The sequence below is a fragment of the Antechinus flavipes genome, chromosome 1 (assembly GCF_016432865.1).
Source record: "Antechinus flavipes isolate AdamAnt ecotype Samford, QLD, Australia chromosome 1, AdamAnt_v2, whole genome shotgun sequence".
NCBI classification, from domain to species: Eukaryota; Metazoa; Chordata; class Mammalia; order Dasyuromorphia; family Dasyuridae; genus Antechinus; species Antechinus flavipes.
In genome coordinates, this window is record NC_067398.1 from 662,017,495 (window position 1) to 662,043,019 (window position 25,525).

Below are 25,525 nucleotides of genomic sequence, written 5' to 3' on the forward strand. Positions count from 1 at the left end.
CTTCTGCAAGACAACATTAGTGTATCTAGAAGAAAGAAAATAGTTGAATGGAAAAAATATTTTTATCATGTTTTTCTGATAAGAGTTTGGTATCCAACATATGAAACTCTGTGAGTGTGTGTGTGTGTGTGTGTTTGTGTGTGTGTATGATTAATTGAAGGAGTTGTAGAAGAATAGGCACAGTTACACATTGTTGGTGGAGCTGTGAAATGTTACAATAATTTTGGAAAGCAGTTAAGAATTATGTAAATAAATGCTAATCTATACCATTTGAATCAGAAATTCCATTACTGGACTTATACCCAAAAGAAGACATTGATAAAAAGAAAGTCCCAATATATATCAAAATATTCATAGCAACACTTTTTGGAATAGAGAATTAGACACAAAGTAGATGCATATCACTGGGGATTGGCTAAACAAATTGTGTTACACAAATTTAATGAAATATTATTGTACTATAAAATGATGTGTATGATGAATACAGAGAAGCAAAGAAAGATCTATATGAACTTATATTGAATGAACCAAGTAGAGCTAAGAAAATAATATATCCAGTAACCCAATAATATAAATGGAAAAAAACTATACCTCAAAAAAATCAAAAGTAAATGTAACAAAATTATAAAGATCATGCAGAATTCAGTGAAGAGAGATGAGAATACATCCCCCAAAAAGCCTTGTTTGGAGGTGGGAGACCATAGATAATATACATTGCACTTATTTTTGGAATTTTCCAGTGTATTAATCAGTTACCCTGATTTTTTTCTTTTCTTTTCTTTTTTATTTTGAATAGATACTTGGGCAATTGGCGTTAAGTGACTTGCCCAAGGTCACACAGCTAGAAGTATTAAATGTCTAAGGAGAGATTTGAACTCAGGTCTTCCTGACTTCAGGACTGGTGCTCTATCTACTGCACCACCTAGCTGCCCCAATTTTTTTTTTCTTTTCTAAAAAGAAATACTATTTATCATATATAATGCCATTCAGAGAAGCAAAGAGGAAAGGATACTTGAAATAACTATAGGATTTAAAAAACAGAAAATATCATTAAAAATTTATACGACACACAAAATTTATATGAATTCTGTTACTAAGCATTCTTTATAGAGATAAAGAAAAACTTAAAAAATTAGAGAAATGTATTGCTCTTGTTTGGGTCATGACAATGTATAAAAAAAATTACATTATTTAAGCTATTTTCCCTGAATCAGTGACATTCCAATAAAACTATCAAAAGGTTATTTTTACACATTAGGAAAAGAATAGTGTTCCTCATAGAGGACTCATCACTATGTCAAGAATCTCATGGGAAACAATGAAAAAAGGAAGAGTGCTTAGAAACGTCCACTCTCAAATACTATTTTAAGACATTGAAACTATTTGGCGCTGTTTTAGGAAAAAAAAATAGAAAAGTTGATCAATGGAACAGATTATATACCTAGGATTCAAAAGCAAATAAATCTAGTAATACAGTGTTCAGTAAACCCAAAGATTCCAAATACTGAGATAATGACTCATTACTTAATTAAAAACTACTGGAAAAACTGAAAGGCAACCTGGTAGAAATTAGGTTAAACCAACATCTCAGCATTCTAATGAGAGGAAAAAGTACATATAAAATATATGTATAACATAAATATAAATATAAACAAACATAAATAAAAATATATAATAAATGCACATTCAGGCATGTACACACACACACACACACACACACACACACACACACACACACACACACTAGTTAAATATAGTGAAAGTTGTTTGGGAAGGAGATCACTAACAGTTGGAGCACCAGGAAAGACTTCATGCTGAAGATGATGCTTGAAGCTATATCTTAAAGGAAGAGAGGAATTTTTAAGCAGAGATAAGGAGGGAGTGACTTTCAGACATGAGGGATGGCCAGCATAAAGGCATGGAGATGGAAAATAGACTAACACATGTAAAGAAATAGAGACAGTTTGATTTTATGCTGAGTATGAACGGAGGAGTTTGGGGGTGGGGGGAGAAGTAATATCTAGTAAAGCTGAAAAGATAGATAGGGTCAGGTTATATAGGTTTAAAAACTGAGTAGTTTATATTTTATCCTAGAAGCAATAGGAAGCCGTTAAAGTCATGCAGTCAGCTCTATGCTTAAGGGAAAGTACTTTGATAGCAGGAATGGTGAGATACTTAAGGTAGCAAGAGGTGAAGAAGATATGCATACCAGGTATGGGGATATAGAATGTTATATGAAACAGAACAGTTTTTCTGAATTGTAGAGTGTGTGGAGAGTAATATGTAGTAAGCTTGGTAGGTTGGAATCCAAGAAGACTAAATAGTGAACTCTGAAAGCCAAAGTTTAGCTTTTAAATAATCCACTTATCATCTAATAAGAGCAGAGTACAATAATTTTGTCACCTCCCTATTTTCACACACTGTTAGCCATTTTAACCTACTTTTTCTAGACAAAAGATCATGTTCCTTGATATAGAAAACAGGAGCAAAATTAGAATTTATTTTTGTTTATGTGGTTCATCATCTCATCCACCCTGTCTGCTTACTTCCTTTCATCTCCTCTTTTCTCCATTATGCCTTCAAAACAAAAACAAAAACAAAAACAAAACCTTTTTATTCTGCTTTGCTTTCCTTCTGAACCTCTTTCTGAGTTATAATATTCTTGATACAGTTTTTAGAGGACTGTGTCATGCTTTTAAATTCATTTGTTCTGTTGGCTAGGCTTTCTTGCATCTTTTCATTTCTTTAAAAATCAAGTTGGTTGGTGAATTCTCAAAGCATGTATATTGGTATCTTTAGACAGTATCTTTTTTTCATACTGTTTGAATCCTTTCTCTTTTTCTCTTCAGAATTAGATCTTAGTTTCCTCATCAAGAAAACAAGTAGATTATGCTATGAATTTTTTCCATGTGAATTTTTAAAACTATTTTTATCCTTTTGCAGAAGAAAGTGAATCCTGATCTCCCAGTTGAGATTAAGCCCAGCAACAGAGCTCGAAAACACCATGAAGAGAAAATAAAGAAACAGAAACAGAAAGACATGTTGAAGCGATGGCAAGAGGAACAACAGCGTCGTCATAAAGAAATGAGGTAAAATGGGAAGAAATTTTCAAAAGTATGGAGTTTTTAGGGATTTGTTTTTTCAAACTTACCTATTTATGTTATAATTAAATGACCTTTTAACTGTTTTTTTCCCTCTGAAAGAAGAATGTTAATCATTCTCAGTGTCTTTATTTAGAGAGCAGTTATAAAAGAAAAATTTCTTCTTTATGTTTGGATTGCTTATTTGACAAATATTTTGAATGGTTGAAGATTTTCTAAATTTTAAATAATGTTGTGTAGTTAGTATAGCGAAATCACTGTTGATTCAATTATAAAAGAATTTCATTTAAGTTCTAGGAATATTGATCTCATTTCTTTCAAAAGATCTAGAGGTAAAAGGAAATTCAGAATCCATCTAATCCAACCTCTTCATTTTATAGATGAGGAAAAAGTCTCCTTGTTGAAGGTTATACAGGTAGTAACAGAGCTGGCCTGTGAGTCCCACGTTCAGCACTCTTTCCACTTACCTGATGCTTTTGTTAATTCCTGGTGAACTTTTGAATCAATCAAATAACAATAATGATAGGTAACATAGAATAATAGAAATAATACTGAGATGGCTTCAGGAGCCATGGATTTGAATCTTGTCTCTACTTATTGGCTATTTGGCTATGGACAAGTTAATAAATTATATGATTTCTTCATCTGTAAAAGGAGAAATCTAGATTTGAAAGAGCTTTAATGTGTCTTCTGGTTCCATGATCTATGATCTATGCTCTAATAATAACAACGGTTGCTATTTACATTGCCATATCACTTTACAGTTACAAAGCACTTTTCATCCATTAATTATCTTAAATGAGCCTCAGAGAAACCTTGTAGTATATTTATTTCCATTTTGTAGATGAGGAAACTAAGGATCAAAAAAGTAATTTTTGCCCAAGTTCCCAAAATGGTAAATGGCATAGTTGGTTTCAAAGCCAAGTCTCCTGTTTTCTAAACCATTGCTTTTTCTTCATCATAGAATGCATTCAATCTTTGATTCAACATCAGTTTATTAGCTGTCTATCACAGGCACCATAGTAGAAACTAGGGACGTGGACAAATCTAATTAAAATACAGTCTGTCCAAACAGAAAACAAATTACTTCTTTGCGGCCAAACTTGGTTATTATGCAGCATTTGATTTCAATTTTGTTGTTGTCATCCTTTTAATTTGTTGCAATACATTTGTTGTAATTGTTAAAATACATTTACATTGTAATAATTTACATTATTATAGTCATGTATCTTGTTTTTCTGGTTCTGCTTACTTCATTTTTCATCATTTCTTATGATGCATTAATATTCCCCACATTCACACACACCCATTTAATCATTCCCAATCAGTTTGTATGTGCATGTCCAAGCAGAGCTTACAATATTGCATGAGGAATGCTGTAAAGCCAACAAAAATAAGTTGTAACTATATAATAAATATAAAGCAGAATAGAATATGATAGAAGCACAGGTTATATCCATGTTACTAAGGAAAACTCAAGGAAGGAAAGATAATAATAGTAATAATAATAACATTTATTTATCACTTTAAGATTTTTAAAAGTTTCCCTTAAAATTCTATGAGCAAAGTAGATAATTTCTGACTGGGATTGAAAAGATTGGACAAAGCTTTTGTATAGGTGTTGATTTTGAGCTTATTCCTGAAGGATGATGGGGAAGATCTCATTTAAGAGAGTTCTAGTAATAGTGAATTATAACAAGATAGCCACCATGCTCAAATCCAGAAACAGATATACAGATGCCTCTGGTTTGTTTCCTTGTTCTTAAGATGATATTGACACCATCTGTTTCTGATTCGTGAAGCCTAGGGATTTATATACTTAGTTGACATAGTCTCTGATCTCATAGTGTCTTTTTCTTTATAGACTCTATGAAGAAGAAATATATTGGAGGCGAATAGGAAAAGAACATTTGTATTGGGAAGAACATCAACGCCGAATAGCGACTGATTGGAATCCACCTCCCCTCATGGGCAGACCAGGGGTACCCGTTCCCTCACTTTTGGTAAGTCTTTATATTATCTTCAGTTTGCATGACTTTTTCTTGATGTATATTTAGATGCCTGACTTTTATTATAGATTTAAGAAATAAAATTCTTTTATTTTTCTCTGAGGTAGCTTCCATGTTGTCTTTTTTGTAATAAGTAGAATGTGGCTTATCTGACTTAGAGGATGTTATGTTTCTGACATGGCTATATATTTTCACTTAACGACATTATCCCATTGACTTCTTAGTATCATTACCTTTCTTGGGAAATCTTAGTCATCCAACTTTATTCTTGGGAATATGATTCTTACTAGATCTTCTTAGAACTAATTTGTCTGTGCAGGTTGGGCTCCTGATGTTGAATGGGAATCTTAAATATGAGCCATCTCATGTGAGCCTTGCTGAAGGAAAGAGGCCAGTCCATTTGATTTTAAAATCTCTAGATGGGAAATGTAAAAGTTTTGTCAATGGGGAACCAACTAGAAATCAGATCTGTGCTTCCTGCAGTCATCAGGAATCCACTAGGAGTGTCTGGAAAGACAAAGGTACAAAATTAGTTCATCAAAATTTTGGATTTTTTTCCTTCTTTTCCACTTTGTATGTAACCTAGAAACTTATGTGTTAATTCTAATTGATTTTAATTCAGGCAGTTTCTGTCTTCCTCTCACTTTTTAAAGCATCCCAAACCAAACTTATTAAAATGACTTCAATTTGGTTTTGGCCAAGCTGTCTTTGACTTTGTTTTAATGCTGTTTGTAGCATTAAAAACATTGTAGCACTGTTTGCAGTGGCTTTGTTGGTCCAGTAGTTTTGACGTAGTTGTGAGAACTCTGTCATTTTGTCCTTTTTTTCTCCTTGCTTCCTCTCATCATCTTTATTTGTTTAAACATATGTCCTTCCCTCCAGCAGGGTTCAAGGCGTCCTAATACATCTGATGACCGGCATATCATGTCCAAGCACTCTACTATTTATCCCACTGAAGCAGAGCTACAGGCCATCCAGAAAGTGGTTTCTCATTCAGAACGAGCCCTCAAGCTGGTCTCAGATATCCTGGCAGAAGAAAAATCAGAACAAGATGAAGAGGGTGGTGAAAAATGGTAATTTAAGATCATGGTATGTTAGAACTGGAAGGGAATTTAGAATATAGGAAGAATATTAGAGTATCTAGTCCATCTCTCTTTCCTCTCATGTTATAGATGAGAGAATAAGATTTAGATCTCCTGCTTCTCACTCCAGTATTTTTCCCACTACTACACATACTTGATACCCATACTTTTGATTAATAGTGATTATTATAAAAAGAAATTTCTTTACTGTTGTGTTTCAAAATTTACACTTTCCAGTGTGTGGTTGGTTGTTCCACCAAACACAGCTATAGTACATGGATTTTATGAGTTGCTATGTCCATCCCACTGATAATTAGATGCTCCAAACAGATTGGTGCTATACATTAAAACTCCAGAATGACTAAATAATAAAACTTTCTATTATAAAGAATCTGCCAAATCAGAAGCAAGACTAAACCACTATTTTTGAGTATTACATTAACTAAGAGTTAAATTATAAGCTTTTTAGGAAGAGATGTATATTTTTGTATGTAGAGATGGACAGAAATTTGATGTGTAGCATATAAGTTGAAAGAGTCCTTAGAGAACATCTTGATGAACTTTAAATATAATTTAGCCTAACTCCTGTAGGTTAAGGAACTGAAATACATGTGAGTTATGTGACACATGTTTATGGTCACACAACGTAAATGGCAGAAATGGAACTTGGACAGAGGTCTTCTGACTTCAAGTCTAGAGCTCTTTCCATCATCCTATACTGCTTTGTACTACTCTTTCCTATCAGTCTTCATTGTCTTATGCTATTTTTGGTATTTCCAAACCTATTTTCTTTTCCTTATTTCTGCTCCCATTTTAATTTTTTTCAATTAGCATTCAATTAACAAGTACTTATTACATTTTTACTACATCTAGATATATAATGTACTCAGTTTTGTAAAATAATTTCAAGTCTGTAAAAGCACATCTAACACGATTCTTCTTGAAGACATGAGTATAGTTGGGGAGGCAATTAGCAGGAAATAACAATGCTCAATACACAACTTTTATTAACTGAGGACAATACACAGCTTTTGTTAACTTTTGTTAACTGAATGCTAATATTGTGCCTTAGCATCAGGAAGAACATTTTGAATTTTTCTTGCTGTTGCTTTTCAGAATCTCAGTATTTTTTTTACATCCCCTTCTGTGATTGTCTTCTTAACAGCAAAATAGATTCTTCATCAAGAATACTGAAAGGTGTGATGCGAGTTGGAATCCTAGCAAAGGGCCTTCTGCTCCGAGGAGATAGGAATGTGCACCTCATCCTTCTGTCAGCTGAGAAACCCACACAGTCTCTCCTCCAAAAAATCACTGAGCAGCTACCCAAGCAACTTTTGGTAAGGTCATTTTTCATCTATTTCCCTTGTAGAAACATTTTTAAAATGTTTGTTGGTATATTTTGTTACATCACCATAATTTCCCAATATATTCCTCTTTTCCTCCCCTACCCAGAGAATGATCCCTTATAACAAAGGATAAAAAAGAAAGACAAAAAAAAATTCAGCAAAACTAACTAATGCATAAATCAAGCCCCAAAGTATATGCAGTGTTCTATGTACATAGTCCTCTGCCTCTGCAAAGAAGGGGGGAAGTACATATTGCTTCTTTGGGGCCAAGCTTGGTCATTATAATTTTGCAGCATTCAGTTTCAATTTTCTTGTGCATTTGTTTACATTGTTTTAGTCATTGTGCATTTTGTTTTTCTGATTCTTTTAACTTTACATTACATTGGTTCATGCAAACCTTCTCATGTCTGCTTATATTCTTTATATTCATCATTTCTATGGTACAGTGATATTCCACAGCATCTATGTACCACAGTTTGTTTAACCGTTCCCTAATCAATACTTTCTTATACACAAATATTTATTAAATTTATACTATGAGTCAAGTACTATGCTAGTCACTAGGGATATAAAAATAGGAAAAAATATACATGATACCTGTCTTCAAGGAGCTTGCAGTCTTTATACATGTCACTGATAAAAAGTAGAATGTGATAGAGGCAAAGGAAAGATTAAGAAAATTTGAGGACTATTTTCAACTGAATGGTATCAAGAAGACTTCATTGAGAGAAGATAACAGTTTGTCCTTGAAGAATAGAAAGAGTTTCAATAATTAGTGAAAAAATACAATCTTGGTTAAATTTCTTGAATCCTTACAACTTTCAGGGCTTTTCAGAAATAATGACCTACTGGAGGAACCTTCAAAATTTCATGGTCAGCATACTATCCCATGAGATTGGGCCTCTTGAAAATCCAACACAGAAAGCAAACATTTTTGGGGGACACAAGTCAAGAAGAAGAATGGCCTTAATAAAAGCAAGTAGTAAATGTAATGGTACAGTATAGATTTAGGTCCCTCTTTATTCCAAATCATACTGTTTCCTTCATGAATATATATATATATATTCATATGCATATATATATGCATATGGGATTAAGGCCCCTCTGAGGGGCCAAAAACCAAAACCAAAACATGAGTAGGAGAGGAATGGATGAGAGCTACAATATTAGTAACAGATAATCTGGATATAGGATCTATATTTTTGGATCATCACCTTGTAAATGGGACATAGAATAAAGCAAGATCATTTGAGTGCTTTAATCTGTAAATTGGATATTAATAGTTCAAAATAACCTTATAGAGGAAAGACATAAGGAAAAAAACCAATACAAATTAACACTTCTTAGAAAAGAGTTGTATAAATTAGTGTTACTTGCATTAAGAAAGTGGATGGGTAGGAGTGGGAAAGGAAAGAATCTGAGCTATACTTTTATCTGGATAGGAAATGGAAGAGTAAAAATTTAGAAAATAATAAAAAGAAGAGAAATTAATCATTAAAGTAATCTCAAAGAACTTGGAATAGGACAGGGTAGTGAGAGAGAAAGTAAATCTAGAAGTGGGCTAGGATCAAATTAGTACAAGCAAAAGTAATAGAGAATAATAGCTTATTTACAATAAGATAAAAGAAAGAGTAAAGCATAAACTTAAGTTATACGCTTTATTATGAATGGATTAAATTCTCAAATGAAAGAAAATCAAAGGATAGATTAAAAAAAATCCTAACAACCTACTGTGTATAAGAAGCATGTTTTAAAATAATGATTACCTGCCAATTAAGGCAGCTAAGTGGCTCAGTGGATAGAAGACAAGTCCTAGAGTCAGGATCATATGAAATAATATTTGTTAAACTTTTACTATAGTGTCGGGCCCATAGTAGATGCTTAATAAATGTTTAATTTCTCATTCCTTACTTTCATATTTAATTAAGTACTTAATTTATGGGCAAGTACTGTGTTAGGAGCAGGTGATATAGAGGCAAAAATATAATAGTTTCTACCTTTGAGGAGCTTATATTCTTTTGAGGGACATATATCTCTCTATATATTTTTATAAACAAACAAACATGTCTATATAAAATAAATGCATGGTAAATTTTTAGCTTGGAAGAGCACTAATAGTTGTAAAATTGGGAATGCTTTAATATACTTATTTCTTAAGCAAAGTTTTGAAAGAAATAAAAGATTTTTTGATTGGCAGAGAAGTGGAGCATATGAATGAAAATCTGGCCTCATACACTAGCTCCATGGTCCTGGGCAAGGCAGTATACCCTTGCCTACTTCAGTTTCTTCAGCTGTAAAATGGAGATAATAGTGCCTAATTTCCAGAGTTGTTGTGAGGATCATATGAAATAATATTTGTTAAACTTTTACTATAGTGTCGGACCCATAGTAGACGCCTTAATAAATGTTTAATTTCTCATCCCTTACTTTCATAATTAATGAAGTACTTAATTAATGGGCAGGTACTGTATTAGGAGCAAGTGATATAGAGGCAAAAATATAATAGTTTCTACCTTTGAGGAACTTATATTCTTTTGAGGGACATATCTCTCTCTATATATAAACAAACAAACATGTCTATGTAAAATAAATGCATGGTAAATTTTTAGCTTGGAAGAGCACTAACAGTTGTAAAATTTGGAAAAACTTTTAAGCAAAGTTTTGAAAGAAATAAAAGATTTTTTGATTGGTAGAGGAATAGAGCATATGAATTTCAGGTATGGGGAAGACCTAATGAAATGGCATGGAAATAGGAGATAGACTATCATGTGTGAATTACCAAAAAAAAAAAAAAGTTTGCCTAGACCAAAAGATTGAAACCAGATTGTGAAATATTTTAAAGTCCATACAAAGGAACTTTATTTTGCCTTAGAGTCAATAAGGAGCCATTGAAGCTCATTGAGTAAAGGAGTTTAGGAAAAGCAGTTCTAGTGGCTATTCTTTTTTCCTATTCCTTATCTTCATTTTTTATATTATTAAATTTTATTTTATTTTTCCCCAATTACATGTAAAAACAATTTTAAACATTTGTTTTTAAAACTTTGAGTTCCAAATTTTCTACTTTTTTTCCTTCTCAATCCCCTCATTGAGAAGGCAAGCAATTTAATATAGGTTATACACGTGTAATCATGTAAAATATATTTCCATATTAGTCATATTGTGAAAGAAAACATAGAAAAAATCCCTCAAGAAAAATAAAATAAAAAAGTATGCTTCAATCTGTATGCCAACACCATGAGTTCTTTTCTGGAGATGGATTGCATTTTCTTCAGAGTTGTTTTGGTTCATTGTATTGATGAGATAGCTAAGTAATTCACAGTTGATCATCTTACAATATTGCTATTATTTTATATGGGGAAAACAATATGTGTATAAATAGGAACATACAAGATAAATACAGAGTAGCCTTAAGTTAACTCTTGAGGGGAAGGTATTCTCTCCTCCCTTTCCTTAGTTTAGGAGTACCAGAAAAGTACCTCTATAGATGAAGATGATTTCTTGAAGTAAACCAGTGATTTTTAGAGGTAGAGGTGAGAAGGAAGAGCAGGCCAAATATTGGTTACAGTCTGTGTAGGAGACCAGGCGATGAGTATTGGATGAGAGCAATAGCAAAAAAAAACCCCAGAGTGTGCTTGGTGAAGTTTAATAGGTAAGAAAGTAAAGGCCAGATTACAAAGAGCTTTAAGTATTTAACAGTATATTTGCATAACTTTAAAAAGCAGAAATTGCAGTTATCATTTCATATAAATCAATGATATAAATTCATTGTTTTGAGAGCGACAAATAGGAAAACTACAATGAATAATGAAAGTTTCAAATATTAAATATTAAGGTAACTCTGTGATTACATTCAAATATATATTCTCTTTATTGATGAAGATCACAATCCATCCTGTGCCTGTCTGCTTATAAAACCACAACAGAGAGTTATCCTGTTCTAGGGACTTTTATGACTGCTTTTGATATTATGAGGTTTTATTTAGCACCTTACTATCAGTGCTGTCAATTAATTACCTTGTTTTTGTCACATGACAAAGAAACTCATATTTGGCTAAACAGCTAAATGTATAAAGGAAAAATATAATTGAATTGTAGAAAGACAAATAGTGACACATTATTTGTAAGGGACTTTAATGTTTCTCTTTTAGAACTACATAAGTCTAAAAGATTAAAAATAAACTTTAATACTATTGGAAAAATTATATTTGAACAGCTTCTCGTGTCCTCTCTGATCATCTTAAAGAATATTCATATTATCAATACCATAATAACTTTATAAAAGCAAATCATAAATCAGGGCAAAAATAAAAGTTGTAAATAAATGAATAATGTAGAAATAATAAACATAACATTTATTGATTATAATGTAATCAAGTTAGCATTGATGTTGAGAAAATAAACAAATGATACAGATCTAAATAAAGATGAAGTAAAGACATTTTGAATAATAAGTTAAAGGACAAATCATAGAAGTTGTAAATAACTGTTAACAAGAAAGATGACAAGACAGCTTATCAAAAAAAACTTAATGCAACTTAAGCATTACAGAGAAAAAAATTATATCTCTGAAACCATATATGACAAAATAGAAAGATATTGATGGATCATGCGATTTAAAAAGAAATCTTAGAAAATAAATTGAAAAATCCAGAAGTAAAAGAAGAAACCTTAAAACTAAGGCAGAACATGTTTAACCTATATGGATAGCTTGTTGTCTATAGAGGTGGGGAGGGTGGAGGGAAGGAGGAAGAAAAATTTGGAACACAAGGTTTTACAAAGATGAATGGTGAAAATTATTTTTGCATGTAGTTGGAAAAATAAAAGGTATTTAAATTTTTTTAAAAAAACTAAGGCAGAAATAGAAAAATGAAAAATGAAAAGACCATAGGCATGATAGAGCTTAACTTTTTTCAAGATTAACAAAATCAGTAGACTTCATCCATAACTGAACTCATTATCCCTTCCCTTAAATCTACTCCTTTTCTTTATTTCCTTATTTCTTTTAACACTACCATATTTTCAGTCATCTGGATGTGTAATCTAAAAGTCCTCTTCCCCCAATCATATCCAATTATTTCCCATATCTTGTTTATTCTGTCTCCTCAGTATCTGATTGCATCCTTTCTATATACTTCATGATCAGCCTAGTTAAAGTTCTCATTTCTTATCTGGATAGTAACCTCCTTAATTGTTTTTTTTTTTTTTTAGCATATCTGAGAGTGAATCTTTTATTTTTATTTTATTTTATTTTTTTAATTTTTCTTTTTTTTTAAATGACTTTTTATTGATAGAACGCATGCCAGGGTAAATTTTTTACAGCATTATCCCTTGCATTCACTTCTGTTCCGATTTTTCCCCTCCCTCCCTCAACCCCTTCCCCCAGATGGCAAGCAGTCCTTTACATGTTGAATGGGTTGCAGTATATTCTAGATACAATATATGTGTGCAGAACCGAACAGTTTTCTTGTTGCACAGGGAGAATTGAATTCAGAAGGTATAAATAATCCGGGAAGAAAAACAAAAATGCAAGCAGTTTATATTCATTTCCCAGTGTTCTTTCTCTGGGTGTAGCTGCTTCTGTCCATCTTTGATCAATTAAGGCTCTCTTTATCGTAGAAATCCACTTCCATCAGGATACATCCTCAAACAGTATCGTTGTTGAGTATATAATGATCTCCTGGTTCTGCTCATTTCACTCAGCATCAGTTCATGTAAGTCTAGCCAGTTGAGAGTGAATCTTTATATCTTCCCTCCTTTCCACTCTATTTTCCACACAGTTGCCAAAATGATACTACTAAAAAACCAGGTTTGTCCATGTTACTCCCCTGCTGAAGAATCCTCAGTGGCTTCCTATTTTCTTTAGAATAGAATAGACATGCCTCTTTTTGGCATTTAAACTATTCAACAATTTGGCTCTAGCTTATCTTTGCAGACTAACTTTATTTATTTATTTATTTAAATCACTTTATATTGTAATTAAACTGGCTTATTTTCTTTTACAGCATTCATTTTTCTACTCCTATGCTTCTGAACGTTCTCTATGCCTAGAATAGTCTCCTTCTTCACTGTCATTTATTAGAAACTGTACTTTTCTTTCAGTTCTAAGTACCATCATCTTTTTCTGATTCTCCTAAGTTTTTGGTACTCCACAGAAAGACATTTCACATACTATAAATGTGTGTTTGTATTGTCCATATAGCTAAATATGTATGTATGTTTTTGAGTATGTTTGTGTGTATGTATTGTATATCTATTATATAGTGTTAATTTGAGAATGTGTCCCCCTAGTAGAATGTAAGCTCTTTGAGGGCAGGGATTTGTATTTATGTCTCCAGTGTCTAATAAGTTTTTAGCATTTAATAAATACTTATTGATTGATGAGCTAACTTGATCAAGAAAGAAAAAAAAAGATTATCAAGATAAAAAAGTAGAATGAATTCACAGTGACTAGATAAGAAATAAAAAATTGTCAGAAACTACTAAAAAGTATAAGCCAACAAACAAAAATCAGCAACCCATCTACATTGCACTAATGAAATCCAACAGGGAATAATGGAAAGAGGAGTCCAAATAACTATCAAAAGTTTAACATATCTTAAAGTGAATTTACCAAAGCATGCTTTTAGATGTATGTGGATACAATCATAAAATTTAGTAAAAGAAATTAAAAACAAGTCAGGGACCTCTTCTCCTTTTTCTCTATAGTGTCTCACTTAGTGATCTCATCAGCTCCTATGGGTTCACTTATCATTTTCATGCAAATTACCTTCTATATCTGGAGATCCAGCCTTTGGCTTTCCCTGAGCAGTAGTCACACATTATCTTGAACTCAAGGTTCCATAGGCTTCTCAGACTTGGAAAGAAGCAACTTGAGAGGTGTAGTGAGTGGAGAGTGCTGTGTCCTGGGATTCAGAGAGTGATGTTGGGCAAGCCTCTTTGTGTTTCAATTTCCTCAGCTGAAAAATGAGGAGATTGGTTTTTCTTTGACAAAAATAACAAAAAATAAATAAAATGGCAGTTGTTTAAGAACTTTGGAAAAATATGTACCTTCATGTACAATTGTAGAGCTGTGAATGAGTACAATCTTTTTGGAAAGCAATTTAGAAGTTTGCTGAAAAAGTTACCAAACTTTGCATATCCAATTATACCACTACTAGGTCTATCCCTCAAAGAGATCAAATGAAAAAGAAAGGGACCCTGTGCACAAAAATATTTATACCTCTTTTGTAGCAGCAAAGAACTGATAACTAAAGAGATGCTCATTAGTTGGGAAGTGACTGCTAAGTGATATATGAATGCAAGTGAATTCTACTTTGCCATAAGAAATCATTAACAAAATGGTTTCAATGAAACTTGTGAAAACATACATGAACTGCTACAGAGTAAAATGAGCAAAAATCAATTGAACAATAACATTATAAAAGATAAACAATTTTGAAAGCTTTAAAAACTCTAATCATCCCATGATTCTAAAGAACCAATAATGAATTATATTACCTCTTGACATAGAGAAAAGGGTACAGAACAAAATATTATTGTTTTTGACATGGACATTATGGGAATTTGTTTTGCTTGACTGAATTTCCTGTTCAAAAGGATTTTCTTTTCTTCTTTTTTTTAGTGATGAGGATGAAGGAGGAGAAAAAGATTTTTGTTAAGTGAAAAGAATTAATAAAAAAGAAAGTGAAGGACCTGAACTTGATGGTTTCTATAATCTTTTCCTAATTTAAATCTATGATACCATGTCCAAAACAACTCATTATCTTCTTCCCAGACTCTTTATTATGATTGAGGGCACCATTATCTTCTCAGTCACTCAGGGCCACAACCTTGGTGTCAATCTTGATTCATCACTTTGGGAAGATCTTGGAAGAAAATGAGGAAAGACTCATTAAAGAGTTGGATTTACTGGAGGAAAATGGTCTCAAGACTTTCAATGGATTAAGTGCTAGTTTTGTAGAGATTTAGTTAAGTTTGTAGATCATACTGACTTTCAATAAGGTGTAAGCACCGACTCAAAGAAAAGAAAAGCAGTCTTGACTTAACACGTATGAAAAAATTTAGTTTGAATGGAACTAAAAAGGAATATACTTATTTCTTAGCTATGTGTGGCAACTTTGCAAAAACTGACATGTATTAGGGAATTAAAAACCTCATCAACAAATACTGAAAAGCAGAAATATTAAATACTCCTTTTTGTACCATAAGGCAATAACAATATATTTAATGTAGGGATTTTGAAGCATAGGTTAAAAATTAATTGGAAACTAATTCATGTTTGGGTCAAAGCACAAATCATAGAAACAATAATTTGTTAAAGATAATGACAACAAGGAGACAACATACCAAAATTTGTTGGATGTAGCCAAGTTAGTACAAGCAAGAACTTTAATGATTTAAAGTCTTTTATAGGATTTGGAACATTATTATTGAGCATTTTTAAGATTATGTTACTATTGTTAAGTTATTGAATAACATTATTTAAGCATATCTGTTTGAAGAAGCAGAAGGATAGAAAATACAAAATTATTTTAAAATCAATCTTTTATAGACTGATAGACATATATGAACAAGTTTTCAAGAATTTGATCAACTGCCTCACACATACACTAATATTAACCTATTCAGACCCCTGTAGGCCTCTTGCCGTGCATATAGATGCCAGCTTGCAGAATTTGAAAGGAGTCCTTTACCAAGAAAGTATTAAATACATGAAACTAGTTATATTACCAGTATAGTCTTGACTAACAGCAAGATCCACATTATATCTATATGTTTGTGTTCCTATCTTTGAAGTGGAAAGTAATTGAGAAATTCAAGAACTGTGAAGTTGCAAGTGTGGACTGTACAATATACTGATATATTCTGACCTATGTCAAGTTTGATCCTATCTTCCAGAGATGGGTAACAGCACCAGCCAACTATGCTTTTAATGTACTTTGCTAGCCAGAAGGACTAATTTGGATGCGGATACCCCATTCCAAAGATCAAATGATACTGAAATTGTGATCATATCTAAAGAAGTAGTAATAACTATAGGTGACATTCATGGCCTTAAATTATAAGCAAACGATAATACAGCTAAACGTTTATAATTTTTTATAAAAAATTAGCAGTTTTTGTGAATGTTGCTACATTAAAACACAATCTTTTTTTCCTTTCTGCCTTTGGATTATTGAAAAAGAGAAAAAATGGCTGATAAGGATTATGTGCAATGATGTAAGTGAAGAAGGAGACATTCATGGTGAAGAACTCAAATGGCAGTCATTTGAAGGCACTTTCCTATAGAGACAATGACAGAAATTGGACCTGAGTATTGGGGTAGGATACTGAAATATTATTGATCTCAAATATAGTCACCTTAATCATATCATTCTGTGGCTATAAAAACTTCACCTGAAGACTTTGGACTTATGAATCAGAAAAGGAACTTAGAACTGATAATAAACCAATTTAATTGACCTAAAATAGCCATGGTTCTACCATGAAATGTGAGATTTGTACTTGTATACAAAGCCCTAAATGATGATGTGGATTTGGAAAAGATAAGAATTAGCAAACTTCTTATCTTATCTGGATTGACTGCCTCTCTCTAGAAAGAGACAATAAGGATATAAACTATATGGGTGAGAACTAACTACATAGTACATGTATAGGCATATTTAACCAAGAACCAGAAAGCTTCCATGGTTGCTAAAATATTATGTGAGGACTATTTCTTAGGATATGGACTTTCTGATAGGATCTATTCAGGCCAAAACAGAGATTTCAAAAGTATTCTGCTCTGAAAAATGCTAACTTGATGGCATAAAAAATCTTAGAACAATACTGTTCTACCTTCAAGGGATTCCATAATCTAAATATTTTAGTTGCTCACTAATCAACAGGGACAATGAAAGTAAACAAAAATCTTAGTATTGCCAACAAAGTAACTTTCCTATGCATACAACTCCACCATAAATAATTTCACCAGCTTTATACCCTAATATGTGGTGTTTGGATATGATCTATGCTTACCTATTAAGTTGTGTTTTAGTATCTGTGAAGTGAAGAGACTTTAGGCACTTAGAGCTAGTATATGAAGGAAGCTTGTTGTTGTTCAATCATTTCAGTCTAGGGTGACTCTTCTTGACCTTATTTCTTGGCAGAAATTCTTGAGTGGTTTTTACATTTTCTTCTTCAACTCATTAAAAAATATATTTTTTATTTAAAAAAAATAAAGAAAGAAAAATAGTAAAGGGAAACAAAACAGGGCATTGTTATGTTCTCAGCAGAATATCAGGGAGGATTCAAAATATATAACAATAAATTATCAGTTCAAAAAAAGATACATTTATATTCATGAGTGTCCATCTTTTCTTTGCTTCTTTGTAGGTTTATTCAGTAATGCATACTTTTTTTTTTACTTTATTCTTTTTTCCCCTTTCATCCCCCTATCTATTGCACCCCCCCCAAACAGGCTATAGTTAAGCTAGGATATATTTATGTATTTATGTACACCCTTCCTCCCCCCCCCCCCCCCACCTTTCCTATTCCTGGTAACTCTTTGCTTTAATTCTGCTTCTTAATTTGCCTTGCTATTATTTAACCTTCCCCAACTCTGGATTCTTCCCTTGTCTTCTTTCCTTACTCTTTGCTTCCCCTTAAACCCCATCCCTCCTCCTTCTCCACCCCATTTTACAGATGAAGAAACTGAGGCAAATAGGGTTAAGTGACTTGCTCAGGTTCAACCAGTTAGTTTGAGGCCAGATTTGAACTCAGGTAGATAAGTCATCCTGACTCTGGACAGCACTATATCCACTGTATCACCTAGTTGCCTTGAAGGAAACTAACCACCTAACTATGACTTAAGCCCAGAAAAATACTGAAGGAAATAACAGCATGATTTCCAAGTTCCCTGTTAAGACATTGAGAAGGTGACAGCGTTTTGTTGAGAAATCTTAGAGTTCATCATATACAAGTCAGCTGACTGATGGAAATTTATTCCATAGTTTTTATGGAGAGACCAGACAGTTTATCTGTTTACAAAATAGTTGTGAATGCTGGAGGGAATGAGAAGAACTTTAAAGACAACTAACCCCAATCATTTATTGTCAATCAGTGGGTTAGTTGTATTCCCTAATGACTGACTCCTGTTAAGCCCCCCAGTTTCTAGTATATGAGGATTATATCAGTGATTCTCTGCATATGTTGTTAAGAATTAGATTCATTGAACAGTTTCCCATTACACTCAGAAAACAGCATTTTGAATCATATCAACAAATACATAATGATATTATTTAATGGATAAAAATTTTTTGAAATTATATCCTATTTATGTTAAAACTCTAAAAATCACTAGCAAGAAAGGATCTTTCTTTACATTGATAAAACGTATTAATCTAAAATCAAGATTTTAACATTGCAATAGAGAAACATGAGAAACTTTCTCAGTAAGTATAAGGTTAAGAATTTTCTTCTTAACCATGACTGTGAAAAGAATTGAGATTATTAATAGCTTCAGTAAAGCAGCAGGATACAAAATAAAACCACACACCCACATCTACACCCACACACATAAATTAACATTTCTGTAGAGTACTAACAAAAGTAGGAAAAAAGATAGAAAAATTCCATTCAAAATAACAAGAAAATGTATAAAATATCTGAACATTAAGCTATTACTATACACTCAAGACTTAAAATGTTAATATATACTTATATAATTTGATGTAGCATTGTCATATTGCATATACTATATTAATTTTCTTTATTTCTATAAGAAGTATTTTATAATCATATAATTATATATGACATGATATTAAAACATTACAGAAATAAAGCAAGATTTAATTAGGTAATGTCAATGTAATAAAAATGCTTCCTACATTAATTTATAGATTTAGCCCAAATTGGGCATACAGATAAAATTATATAAAAGAAGAACATTCATTTGGAGAAAGAAATGAACTAAATCTCATGAGAAAATAATGAAAAATAATGAGAATGGATAAAGCATAGCATTATCAGATCTCAAATTATATTTTGAAGTATTAATAATTAAAACTACTTATTATGATAAAAAAAACACTTTTAAGTATATCAGTGGAACAGACTAAATAAGATCCAAAAGCAACTGAGTGTAGCCCAATCCATAAAATGAAACTATGGGGGACAGGTATTTCTTTAGTAAAAACAATTGGAAAAACTGGGAAGGAACCAAAAAATGTCTAAGTCAGCATTTTATGCCATATTTGAAAAATACTCCAAATGAATATGCTATCTAAATATGGGAGTCATAGCAATTAAAAAAAATTAGAGGAGAGTAGAAGAAGGTGTCTTTCATATGGCAAATTTTTAACAAGAAATAGAGGTGATCTTAAAAGAAAATATTTTTCTTTCAATTTACTGAATCTGCCTTGTTCATCTTGGTTATGTAAAATTACAAAACTTTTGCACAAATGAGATAATTGTGCAAATTATTGAGTGGGAGAAATTTCAAATCTTTCTAAAAATGTTTTTATATTAAATATTTTTAGACAATTGACACAGATACCATGATCTATTTTTAAGATAAGAAGAAACAGTTTGAGGGCAGCTAGGTGGTGCAGTGGATAGAGCAGCAGCCCTGAAGTCAAGAAGACTGGAGTTCAAATTTGACCTCAGACACTTAACACTTTCTAGTTGTGTAACCCTGGGCAAGACAGCAAAAAAAAAAAAAAAAAAAAAGTAGAAGAAGAAAGCTTGTAAAAGAAGAAATTCAAATAATCATCAGCTATATTTAAAAAAGTGTTCTTAAATCACTAATGAGGGAAATGCAAATTAAAACAATTGCGAAGTTTCACTTTACACTCAACAAATTAATAGAGATGATAAAAGATGGAAATAAATAATGTTGGAGGAACTCTAGGAAGTTATATATGCTAATACATTGTTGATAAATATTAGTTCATCTGTCTGTTTTGGGAAATAATTCAGACATGCAAGAAGAGTTATCAGAACATTCATACCCTATTGGGAATATACTCCAAAGAAATTAAATAAATAAAAAAAGGTTCCATATATATCAAAATATCAATGTCACATTTGAGAGTAACAAGAAATTAAAATACCAAGGGAAATTAAAATATCAATATCAATATCCATTGATAAATAGTTGAATAAATTGTGATCTGTGGATATAATGACATTGTGCTACAAGAAACTATAAATGTGAAGAATTTAAAGAAATACACAACTTCTTCTATTAAGTGGTACAGAAAGCAGAACAATAATTGCTATAATTATATAAATGAAAACATTACCAAAAGATAGCTGAGCTCAGATTACATATGATGATGATCGCTCTTGGTCCCAGAGAACAGAAAATGAAATAAATTTCTTTTTTGGTAGAGAAGGAAATAGCAAGTATGGAATGTTGCATGAATAACATATGTGATATTTTGTCAATTGATATTACTTAATTTTTTTCTCTATTATAAGTCAGTCAATGGATATTAAGTATCTATGGTATGCTAATACTTGTGGGTAGAAATACAAAAATTAAACAATCTTTTTTTCCAAGCTTGCATACTAACAAGGGAGACTTTTTTACTCTCTCTGTGTTGTGTGTGTGTGTGTGTGTGTGTGTGTGTGTGTGTGTGTGTAAAACCTATATTCGTATACTTGTATGTTTATATACATATATAATATTTTATAGTTTTATGTTTGGGAATGCAGATTAAATATAAAAAGAATAAATATAAAGTAATTAGATAAGGACAGCCTTAACAATTGGGGAATTAGGAAAGATTTCATGTAGGAGGTAATAACTTAAACTCTTCAAGGAAATGAAAAATTCTGTGAATCAGAGATGAAGAGGGAGTGCATTCCAAGCATTATAGATCCAATTCAAAGAGACAAAGACAGAAATAAACAGAACTGTGAAGAACAATGCCAGGTTAGTTTTAATGGATCAGAGTGTGCAGGTGGCAAGGAACTAGAGTGGTATGGAAAAATATATAAAGATATTGGAGAGAGAGATCTGATTTTGGTTTTGAAGGACTTTAAAAGCTAATCAGTTGGTGGAGTCAAGATGGCAGAATAACAGAAAATATAGCCAGGCTCTTCCAATAATATGCCAGAAAGATCTAGAAAACAAACTGGAGTACTGATCAGGTAATTCAGGGTGAGAAAGATTAGTGAATCATATTTAAGTCCAGGCTGGCATAGAAGACAGAAAGGTTTTCAGATATTGGGGATGGGCCAAAAATATCTTGTGGGAAGCACTTTAGCATGAAGGAATAGAAAAGAGGACCAAGACAATGTACCAGGGTAAGAAGAGGTCCTACACCCATACTGGAAGACCCCAACTATGAGTAAAATGCAGGAAAAGGTACCATCTCCTGTGGTTTACTGCCTATTTCTGGGTCACAGATCAGGAACAGACTGAGGAGAAGACCTGTGCCTAAGGGAGCATTCTAGGCTGAGCATTCTAGGCTCAGCAAATACTGAGTATTCAGTTCTCTTAAATTATTCTTGACTGAATGCCCATATTCTTTGCTTTATAAAATATTGTACTTGTAACTTCTCTATCTAGTGGTAGCTGATAAATTCTGTGTGATCTTTCCCTTCCCCTCCTTTTCCCTTCCCTTCTTGTGGATCCTTGGTACTTAAATTACTTTTTTTTTTTCCTTCAGATACTAGCAGTGTTTTTTTTCTTTGACCTCTGGGTCAAAGTTTTGGATGTTCACTAATCTGTGTACTGAGCCAGGTAGAAGATCAGAAGCAAACAGCAGCTATGGGGCTTTGACCACATGAGTCACGTGGAGTCTTAGTTCCAAACTACATTTCTGTCTGAAACCTCCAGTGAAATAACCAAGGCAGGAATTTTAGAACACATGAGAGTCTGCAGGTCTATCACAGTAAACTTGTAGAACTTTCCAGGTGACTAATGGTGGCTGAGTCCAACACTAGTCTTAACTGGGGACTTTCAGCCAGAGGTAAGCCAAAAGAAGTGTTACACAGATCCAATTAAAGGCAGTAAGTTGCAGAGCTTAGACCAGGGGAAGCAGCAATCAGTCTTTGTCTTGGATCAGACAACTCTGGGAGCAGTGAAGACCTACCATTCTACAACTTGAGCTCTCCCTGAAATTCCGGAATAATACAACACTCTATACTTTTAAGAAAGCAACAGTGACACTGAGCAAATCAATTAACCCCAATTGCTTCAGCAAAAAAGAAAGAAAGAAAGCAACAGAACCCAAAAAATAAAAACTAATTCAAATATTCCCCTCAGAAATGTATAAAGCCCAGTCCTAAAATAAAGTCTCATGTCAACAAGTAGACTGGAGCAAGCAAACAAATAATTTTCTCATAAAGAACTATTATGGTGATAGGAATGCTTAAGACACAAAGAAGAATGATCCCAAAACATCTATAAGCAAAACATCAAAGAACAACAAACTTGGGCAGAAATTCATTTATAATTCCTGGAAAAGATGAAGAAAAAATGTTTTTTAAGCGTTTAAATGTTTTTATAAATGAAATGAAAACATTAGAAGGGAAAATTAGGGGGGAAATGAGAATTATGGAAGAAAGAATGGGAAAGGGAATTAAATGAATAAACCTTGCACATGAAGTTCAAAATTTTATACAAGCAACAAACTCTCTAAAAGTTAGAATATACCAAATAAAAGATAATGGCTTCATGAAACAAGAAATATTAAAACAAAACCAAAAGACTGGGGGGGAAGAAGAAAATGTATCTCATAGCAAAAAACAAAAAACAAAAAAACTTACTTGGAAACTAGTTTAAGGAAGAGAGATAATTTGAGACTCACTCACTGGACCATTTTAAAACCATGGCCAGAAAAAATAACCTAGGTATCACATTTTAAGAAATCATAAAATTATCCACATCTCTTGGAATGAAGAAATAGAAATAGAATCTATTGGTCACCTACTAAAAGAAACCCCAAAATGAAAACTCCTAGGAACATCATAGAAGTCACAGGACAAAGGAAAAATCCTTCAGTCAGAAAGAAAGAATTCAAATACCAATGAGTCACAGTCAGGATTACACATGATTTAGCAGCCATTGTTAAAAACAAGTGGAGAGCTTGAAACATGATATCCCAAAAGGCAAAGGTTATAGTCTTATATCCAAAAACAATTTATCTGGCAAAAATTGGGTTTATTTCTATAGGATAAAAAATGGATCATTAATGAAGTAGAAGATTCCTAAGTATTCCTGATTAAATGACCAGAGCTGAATAGAGATTTTGAAATACAAACACAGGAATTGAAATAATTAAAAGAATGAATAAGGAATTATTAACAAAGTTGAACATTATATTCTAGTATGGGGAGATGATAATGTGAACTCTTTCATTATCAGTGGGCATAGAAGGAATCTAGTTAGTGTGTCGGGAATGGTTCTGGTATGTTTTGAGGATCTTAAAAAAATTAATGGAAAAGGAGAAGAAAAATAATATGTGGGAGGGGGCAGAAGTAAGAATTGAGTCTAAAGAAAATTATCTTACATAATCCAGGTGTACAGGTAGAGATCTATACAAACAAGGAGGAAGGGCTAATTGGAGAGTGGATGACACTTGAAGCTTACTCTCATCTGAACTGGTTAACACATAGAAATGAATATAGAAATACATTGTACTCAGATAAATGGGAGAGAAAGGAAATGGGGGACCTACGGGGAGGATGGATTAAAGGAGATGTTATCTTAAGCAAAGAAGACTCTAAAGCAGATAAATTTCAAAGAGGAATTTAAAAGAAAGGATAACTTGTTATAGGTCTCTAAGTAAGGGAAATAGAAGCAGAAGATGACTCCAAAACTGTAGAACTCAGTCTAAATACTGAGTTCATTCTTCTCTCACCATCCTCTTCTTTTTCTTAAAGAGGGGGCAGAAAACAAGAGAAGGAAAAGTTTAAGAGACTATGATGGAAAAAACCAATTATCATAATTATGAATGTGAAAGGGATGAACATCCTCATAAAATGGAAGAGAAAAGCAGACTAGATTAGAAAGAAAATCCAACAATACTTTATTTACAAGAAATACACTTGAAACATAAAGATGCATACAGAGTTAAACAGTGAGCTGGAACAAAATCTGTTATCTTTTACCTCAAATAAAAGACAGTTGCAACAATCATAAACTCAGAGAACAGCAAAAAAATAGACTTAGTTAAAAGAAAGAAACATGTGAGATGAATGAAAAGGCCAAGAGACAGGGTTTCTGGGTAATTTATTAATTAGATTAAGTGATAATAAGCTGATGGTCTGTGGTTTTGGTAACCAAGACAAAACCAAGAGAAAAGGGGGCTTACTAGTGCCTTTTGAACTACTACTAAGTTCTATCATCATATCTATAGCCAATCAAATAAGTTGCTAATCCTTGTTATTAGAAGACCAAAATCGTCTAGAGCATCTGCACATGATCAGACCTCTCTGTGGCACTTCCATTACATGTCATTATACCTTCTATGTAGGGAATTGCTTCAGCTTCATTTTGTTCATGCTTATGGGGACTGGACTCAATGGCCTTTATTACAAAAATAAATACTAAAAATATATATCTAGTCTTTAAGGAAGTCACAATTTAATGGTGACATGGAAAAAACTATGTATTTATATAACATATACAATGCAAAAAGAAGGCAATCTCAGAAGGAAGATACTAGCAGTGGGGTAGAGGGAGAGACAGTAAGAAAGAACTCTTACAGAAAGTTGGGGTTTGAACTAAATCTTGAAAACAGGCAGCAAATCCAAGAGATAGAGGTGTGAAGAGAAACAATTCAAGGCATAGAAGTTAGCCAGTAAAAAAGCACAATCAGAAAACAATGTTGTATCTGGAAGAAGAGTAAGGAGGCTAGTGTTGCTAGATTATAGAATATGTAGAAGGGAAAAAGTCTAGGAAGACTGGAAAAGTAGGAAAGAGTCAGCTTGTAAAGGGGTTTAAAAGCCAAACAGGAGATAATATATTTGATCCTAGAGGTAATAAGTGCCTG

The 25,525-nt window shown here is 32.5% G+C and overlaps 1 protein-coding gene across 6 annotated transcripts in view; it reads left to right on the forward strand.

Annotated features, from left to right (window-relative positions):
• ZFR2 (zinc finger RNA binding protein 2) overlaps positions 1-25,525 on the forward strand; it is a 115,660-nt gene that overhangs the window by 62,748 nt on the left and 27,387 nt on the right. For 4 of the 6 annotated variants that reach the window (XM_051971950.1, XM_051971946.1, XM_051971951.1 and 1 more), the window contains 4 exons: positions 2,944-3,089; positions 4,966-5,104; positions 5,993-6,183; positions 7,358-7,529. In XM_051971950.1, coding sequence (XP_051827910.1) covers positions 2,944-3,089; positions 4,966-5,104; positions 5,993-6,183; positions 7,358-7,529 — 648 coding nt within the window. The remainder of the gene's footprint in view (positions 1-2,943; positions 3,090-4,965; positions 5,105-5,992; positions 6,184-7,357; positions 7,530-25,525) is intronic. The other 2 variants (XM_051971947.1, XM_051971949.1) reach the window with 1 other exon arrangement.